General features: G+C 32.5%; 2 protein-coding genes across 2 annotated transcripts in view; both read right to left on the reverse strand.

Moving 5' to 3' along the window:
• Nucleotides 1-4,375: 4,375 nt before the first annotated feature.
• LOC136795416 (uncharacterized) lies at nucleotides 4,376-4,855 on the reverse strand. Its single transcript, XM_067045938.1, has one exon. The coding sequence runs from the start codon at nucleotides 4,853-4,855 to the stop codon at nucleotides 4,376-4,378; it is 480 nt and encodes a 159-aa protein (XP_066902039.1).
• A 51-nt stretch (nucleotides 4,856-4,906) lies between these two features.
• Nucleotides 4,907-8,299, reverse strand: part of LOC136795418 (uncharacterized) — a 4,264-nt gene continuing 871 nt past the window's right edge. Inside the window, exon 2 of the mRNA XM_067045940.1 lies at nucleotides 4,907-5,299. Within this exon, the coding sequence (XP_066902041.1) occupies nucleotides 4,907-5,299 (393 nt within the window). The remainder of the gene's footprint in view (nucleotides 5,300-8,299) is intronic.

Here is an 8,299-nt window from a genome sequence, read left to right on the forward strand (position 1 = left end):
GCTAATGGAGTGAGCTAGTTCTATATGAGATGAGTAATTGGCTCGGATTGACGTACGGCTCTTGGGGCCTGAGCCAAAATATCACTCGAGCGGGCTTCCTCGACTCTGTCATCATCCGCATGATCTATCGGTGGCCAACTGCTACTCTACGGTGTCATCTGTGCTCATTCAGAAAATCAGAACAGCAATCTCAATTGGAAACCGTAAAAAATGGCATATTCATAGTTAATGTCACTGCAATTAATTATAGTTACATCACTACAACAGAATAGGCTCAAAATATCACCTACTTGTGCTTACGTCATAGTAGAGTAAAAACAGGGAATTTCCAAACGAAACATGTCAAACTATTAAAAAAGTCTATAAAGTACAAAGGTTAGTACTGCTTTTACGTTTATATTAGGTATGCAATTACTTATATTTTAAATTCAAAAACAAATTTGATCCTTTTTTTCTGAACTTTATTCATTACAAACCTTCCAACGTTTCGACCCTCAGGTCATTTTCAAGGATACCTTCATTTTGATGTCATTTTCTTTTTTAAAATCTTAAAATTGCAGGCTAATTGCCTTTGTCCCATATAACTTTTTCTACATTTACATTTACAAACATTAAAAAATGAAAGAAAGAAGAGAAGTGGATTTTAAAAGTTTTAAATTTAAGAAGGAATTATATAGAAAAAGTTATATGGGACAAAGGCAATTAGCCTGTATTTTTAAGATTTTAAAGTTTTAAATTTAAGAAGGAATTATATAGAAAAAGTTATATGCGACAAAGGCAATTAGCCTGCATTTTTAAGATTTAAAAAAAAGAAAATGACATCAAAATGAAGGTATCCTTGAAAATGACCTGAGGGTCGAAACATTGGAAGGTTTGTAACGAACAAAGTTCAGAAAAAAAGGATCAAATTTGTTTTTAAATAAACTAAACCACTCTCAAACAAGAATATATTAATAAAAATTAATCTTATATTTTAAAGTTACAGAATCGAACCGCAATGTGGTATAAGATAAACTTTATTTACATTATATTGAGAAAAATTATAATAACAAACATTAATTAAAAAGTGGTAATTTTACTAAGAGAAAAAACCTTTAATTATTTTTTTCATCAAGTAAGAGGAAATGTGCTTAGCACCACTGTGAAGTAAGCCATCGAAATGATACAAAGACTATAACGTATGTACAACTGCTATCTGCACAGTACTACATACAACCTGTCTTCTAGAGTGTCCTCCAACAACTTTATTCGTTTCCATTTCAGAAGCTCTAATTTGAGGAATATTTATGCGCAGTATGAGAATGATCAGATTTTTTTTTTATAATCTGTATGTCTTAAACTGAGAACCAATTAGAACGTCCATCTTTAGTTTGACTGTCATTCCGATTGACCGTTAAGAAACCAACCAAACAGTTGTTTTGAATATTGAAAAAAACTGTGAAACATGTGCAAACAGGAGCATGCCAATTTCCAGATTCAATCCCACCTGTAGTCCGCATGTGCCTGCCAATCAAAAGCGGTAGTTGAAATAAACCAATACCTAAAATACTATAAATAAGAAGATGGTCAGGGTTGCGGTCAAAGGAGAAACAAAAATAGTTTACAGCTATTTATTTTCCGGGAAGAATTTGATGGTTTAGTCAAGCCCCAGAGCTCAATTCCATATGTCCAAATTGGTCTGATTATTGTAGTGTATACTAATTTTTTGCAGTGAATGGGAAGTTTAGAGCGTTTGTCAAGTAAGTGTTGTAGCAATCGGAATCTATGAGCAGTTTCTTTTCGTTTCAGTCTTGTGTGTGGATTCCAAGTAAGTCTCTTGTCAAGATGGAGTCCTAAGTATGGAATCTGTTCAACAGGCGTTAGTGGAGTATTTAGAAATGATACTGTAGGACAGGAGGGCAGAGGTTTACGACGGAGAGTAAAGGTGATCTGGTGGGATTTGTCAGGATTTATTATTTACACCATTATTTAATAGATGTTATTTTTTTTTAATCTATTTATTTTAGATTTAATAAAACATTATTGGATGTCTACTATATTTATTTGTTTTGTATTTTAGTTATTATTGTCTCATTTTTGTCAACTAATTTATGATTTTTTACTATTTCATTATTATTATTTTTAATTTTCCTTTAAGGCATTTTCAATGCTTGTCCCAGAATAGATGCAGCAATTTTTTATTAAATCAGCATTCAAATAAGGATCACTACGAATTAATTGCAAGGTGAGAGGCGAACATCAGCCATTGTTAAGAGAAGGTATGGAAAACATAACGGGTGAAGCGGGCTAGAAAGAAACCGTTTATTGGCCATCTGGATAATCCGCGGTCCATGCGGAACAGCAGGAGTCGCCAGTAGGAAGATGAATATACAATGACCGCGGGCCTCTTCCCAGTCCCCGCCATTATGCCGTTTGACAATTGACCCCTGACAATGAGACCATTGTCGTCGAGGGTCCGCGACTGGAGAGCACCGTTTTGAAAACAAATCCATTAGAACCAGCGGGAGGGGTTCAATTGATTTCATGGCTCGGCGGTCAGCTGATTGCTGTTGTGGGAACAAGAGTGGTTGCGGCACAATGATCGCGCACGCTCTGCCCAGTGAGTGGTAGCTGCCAAAGGGTGCGGTTCAAAGCCATCAATTATCTCATGTCAACACGGCGTTTAGCTCACCCTAACCAAACATCGTCAGCCATATGTTGGAATCGCGCAAGGAGTTGGAAACAAGTCCCAACGATAAACAATAAATAAATACATATATACATTTTTTTTTGTAGAGTTTTAAAGGGACTCCTAAATGGATCAATCGGATTGACAGTAAAACCAAAAACCTGCTCCGGTGCGCGCATCAGACGACGTTTTATTATTTTATGTCATAATTATTTTTATATTTTACTATTAAGTATCAAAATATTTAATAAGTTTTATATTTTATATTATAAGTGCATCTTATTACGTTTTACTTAAAATTTTACCATTTTTCTTTTGCAAAAATATGACTGAAATATAAAAATATAACAGTTATCTAAAATTTCCATTTTTTTCTAAACTATTTATTCAATATTAAACTACTATTGTAAAACTGTCGACTATCCAGGATAGATAAGGAATATAGGATAAGTAAAATAAAAAAAGTAATTGGAAGAAGATAGTTGACAGTATGAAATAGATTGTAGGAAGATAGTCCGGGTGGCGGTCAATAAAGCTATCAATTGTAGAAAACTATTTATTACTAACCAACATTTCGCCCAACTTTGCTGGGGTTCGTCAGGGCTGTCAGATTGAAACAAAAATTACAATATTTTCAAAATAAACTTCTAAGAATCGCAGTGGATGCTCGTTAGTTTGCAAGAAATAGCCAATTGTATTGGGAATTATAAATGGAGTCAATAGAGGACTAAATAAAAAAACCATTAATGAAGTTCTACTCCCAGTTACCGACAGTTAAAGGAGCAGTGACCTACAACTTGGGAGACCCAACCTCAACCCGAAGACTGAAGCCCATTCTGCTGCAAATGTAACTGTTATATTAACAATGTAAGGACCACCAGGCATATCAGGTAATGAATAAATAAAAAAAATATTGAAACCGAAATGACGACTGAATTCAGTTGCTATCAATTTTGAAACCTTTATTGATCGCCATCCGGACTATATTCCTACAATATAAAAAATTAATTATTAAATAATTATGTTGACACTGATGAAACGGAAAAGCTAAGCATACGCACACACAGTCAAACTCGCGTTAGAACACCGTCACATATATTGTCATTTTATATTACCTTAAATGATTTATGTTAAATATATATTGTTTTTAAATCTACGGCTTTACAATTATAGTTAATATTTATATATTATAACTCATTTTTCCAGAACCGTTTTTTCAAACTGGAAAAAATATTTTTGCTCTTAATCATCAAATCCTTTCGTCGTTTATATTTATCAATTTTTCATTACTAGTAAAAATATGAAGCGGTAAATTTTTGAAACAAACAAAATTAGGGTTATTTTAGAGGAAGCCATTTTGGAAATTCGATATTTAAGTTCTCTTATATTATTTCAATGAGAATAAAACTAGCTCAACATTTAATTTTTATTATTAGATTTTTATAAATTCAATATGCATATTCTTAGTTCCCTTTAATTTTTATTATTTTATATGTTGAGCTTTTTAATTTTTTTGTCTATAGTTCCTAGTAATAACTTGTTATTATTTTATTTTACCTGTTAAAAAGTGATTTTTTTTTTGTTTGTTTTTTTTTGTAACAACCAATATATTAACTAAAGCTTATCTAAGGATTGTTAATTTATATTATTTTTTCAATTAATTTTTACTTTTGCAGGTTTTATCCCTCAATGGGTTGCCTGGTTAAGTCACAGCGTCCCTCCACTTCTGTCTATCCCACCAGTCTTCCTCCTCAAATCCCCTGCCAGCCATGTCCTCTTCCACCTGTTACGGGGGCTTCCTCTTTTCCGTCTTCCTGGTTGTTCCCATAGCAGAAGTCTCTTCGGCCACCTACGTCCTGGCATCCGCTGACAGTGCCCATACCATTGCAATCTGCTCCTTCCAATCCTCTCAGGAACTCCTTTGGCCATCCATAGCCTGCTCCTAGTCTCCTCATCCTTGACTCTATCCAGGCGGGCAATCCTCAGGCATCTCCTCCAGAAATCCATCTCTGCCGCTTGTATTTTGGAGTAGAGTCCTGTGTCAAGTGTCCACGTTTCTGCGGCGTATTTAAGTGAGTGCTCAACAATATTTCTAAAAATGCGCCTTTGTTGTCCGTTGAGATGACCGTATTCCACCGTGTATGGGACCACTGCTTGGTCATCGGCAGAGAAAAGGAAGAACATCATATGTCCGTTGATGTCAATGACTTTCCCTTTCCCATTGCGCGCTCCACTCTTTTACTGCCTGATGTAAATAAATTTTAAACAGGGTTGAGGACATACTACATCCCTGTTTAAGACCCTTGGACGCAGAAAAGAGTACTCATCTTCTCTGTATATACTCTTCACTGCATTTGTTAAGGCAATACCCGCACTTTTAAGAGATTCCAACATCTTATGCCTTAGAACACTGTTATAAGTTAGTTCTATAAAAGCTATGTATGCAGCTCTTCCTTTCTCCATTCGTTTTTCTATGAGCTGCCTTAGGACAAATATACTGTTCGTACAAGACCTGGCTGCAGTGAAGCCAAAAAGTTCCTCCGGGGTAACAAACTCGCCTTTTAATTCAATGTAAATTAATCGATCTCTCTTCCCCCATTTCCTCCTTTCAAAGATTAAAAATCTTGTGGCCTGATGAATCGTCAATACATTTAGTTTAAATATTGAAATACTATTTAGTTATATTCTGATGCTATCGATACGATAGATGTGTTATTAATGTAGGATATTTACATCCTTGGGCTGTGGTCTTAAAGAATTCAAGGATATTTTTCTTCAAACATCGTTGAGTTGATGGCAATTTGGGTGCTGGAGCTAAATGTTCTGAAAAACCACGTGTGTAGTTCAAGGTCATTTCATACCACACTAAACATATTTTGACCAAAATTTTGGGACTTACTGTTTTAATATTAGGGGTATTCATGATCTTTGGTTTAACATGTTAAAGCGTGTTAAATGGAAAAACTCATGTTAAATCGAAAACATTGCCTTCTTTTACCGTGGTAAAACGAAATAACATTTAACATGGCTGAGAGTCTGTTACTAGGTCTGCTAAATGGAGAATGTCGTCACGAAACAGACCAGCTGAGTTTGTCACCGTTTTATTTGTTGTCGTGTTAGGTTACTCACTCGTACTTTGTTTTTTCTTTTGTCTTGTGTTTTGGACTTTTTAAAAAATACACTCAGTAGCCAAACTTTTACACTTCTACTTTTCACTTATTTTAGGCATGCTGTAATAAATTACTGTAATCAAAACCTAGAAGTAAACAATAACTCGAAGTTTTAGAAGGATAGGTTACTCAGAAATAAAGTTGCTCAGAGAATCCGCTAGGAGCTCTTATGCATTTATCATTTAACATGACTTTAAATAGGGCTGCTCACAATCCTACACTTATAACATTTAACATGGTAAAACATTTTACATTTAACACAACATCATGAATACCCCTAAAATATAAAATGCTGAAACCGAAATAAATATTAAAATAAAACTAAAAATACATCTTTAGCATTTGTTTTTGGAATTCGCAGTAGGGAAAGAAAAGAAAATATATTGTAGATGATAATTGACCATACAAAGTACGTTGTAGGAAGATAGTCCGGGCGGCGGTCAATAAAGGTACAAAAATAGTAGAAAAAAATATTTATTATTGACCAAAGTTTTGTCCCACTTTGCAGAGATAAATGAAAACAAGATACAAACATTGTAAGAAGTGACAGAATATTAAAATAAATATACAGAGAAAAAAAGAAAATATGTAAAAAAATATTTTTTTAAAAATATATAAAAGAAATAATATTATGCTTAAGTTAAGGAAGTATAGACACAAGTTAATGGGAAACTAATTACTAATAAATACAGCCAAGTGTGATAGGATTGTAAATACAGAACTAGAGTAATAAATTGTAGAAAAATACTTGCTAGAAATAGTTGTATATATGGTAAAGAGGTAGGAGAAGTAAATGTGGCCAAGGTGAGGTATAGCAACAAGTGAAAAGGAAATATTGAGAATATAAATGAATAAATAAATTGAGAGGGAAGTACTTGTCTTGATTAAAAATGTTTAAATTATTTCTTTTATATATTAAAAAAAAATAAAAACGTTTTTTACATATTTTCTCTATTTATTTTAATGTTCACTTCTTACGTTTGTATCTTGTTTTCATTTAGACATGACGAAGCTCTACAAAGTGGGACGAAACGTTGGTTAACATTAAATAGTTTTTTCTGCTATTTTGTACCTTTATTGACCACCACCAGTACTACAAGGACTACTTTCCTACAATTCACTTCATAGGGCGGTAACATTATTTTAATAATAAGATAAAGAAAAAATAAAAACTTATTCTAATAAATAAAAGTTTCATACCACCTTGTCATAAACCCTGAATTTTATTATAAATGAAGTACCATAGTTGGATTGATATTATGTAAAAAGTTTTTAAAAGAATAATATTATTTTTTGATAAGGTGCGGCTTAAAAAACAAATTAAATAATCGATACATATATCAGTAAATTAATTAAAACATATCAAATTAAAAATAAATAAAAATGAACAAAATAATAATGACAGATATCTTCATTAGGGCACATATCCTCATTAGCGACGAATCTCTAATGAACATGCGTGTTTTATGCAAATTATTTACACCTCCGAATCCTCTTGAAAAAAATAAATTAAGATCACTTAAAACAAAATGACAATATTGATGGCCCTACAAGCACTTTTTATAAAAACTTGTGAGCGTGGGTGAAATACATTCATCAAGAATGAGATTTATTTAAGTCTTTGTAGAAGGGAACAAAAGAAAGCCATTAACTTAATTAATTATTTTCGGATTTCCACGAAAGGTTATTTTTGTTGTAGATACATGTTCCATACTAAATAAAACATAGGTGGATCCTAAAAATACTAAATCAGACAGAAATAGTGAGGAATGATAAATGATAACGAAACAACTCCACTACAATCCAAGTAGGTTTAGTATTAGTGTAAGAGACCAATGGAAAAAAAAAACACATATCTAACCCTAATTTTTTATTACTTTTACAAAAACTGTATATGATTAGTAGTCAAAATTGATAAGTCTGCCAAGTATAGCTAGTGAAAATACAAAATGGCTGCTGTTTCAAAATATTAAAAAAACAATTTCATGCGGAGCTCCAAATCTTTATAACTACCTACAACACTAGAAAACCTAATAAAACATTATTTAAAGTAGAGCAAATTTGCTAAAAGATGAGCCCTAGAAGGGTTGTTTACGTCCAATATTTACCGAGATAGTTTTCAAAAAAGCAACGTTTCGAGAAATATATACTGAAAAAAAACTAGTTAGTGAATTTATTGTGGGTATATTTATTATGTCTAATAGCACTAATGTACTATAATATAGTTTATGACGTTTATCTTAGTAGGAATAGTAGTTATATAGTAGTTAGTTAATAATTATGACAATTGATAAAATAAGTTCACAAAATGTTGATTTGTATTTATGAAAAACTATATCTCAAAAACCATTGGATGTACAACTGTACTGTATCATTCATTGTATTTGAACTGTTTTTAGCGAAGATATAGCCTATTGAACTATGAAATGAAATGAAATAGCCTTTTATTTATGCAATAAAT

Source organism: Halyomorpha halys, unplaced genomic scaffold (genome assembly GCF_000696795.3).
Source record: "Halyomorpha halys isolate HHAL.00 unplaced genomic scaffold, Hhal_1.1 Scaffold32.1, whole genome shotgun sequence".
Classification (NCBI taxonomy): domain Eukaryota; kingdom Metazoa; phylum Arthropoda; class Insecta; order Hemiptera; family Pentatomidae; genus Halyomorpha; species Halyomorpha halys.

Excerpts from the sequence above, each read along its gene's own strand:
- LOC136795416 (XM_067045938.1), bottom strand. The coding sequence starts at position 4,855 with ATGATGTTCTTCCTTTTCTCTGCCGATGACCAAGCAGTGGTCCCATAC.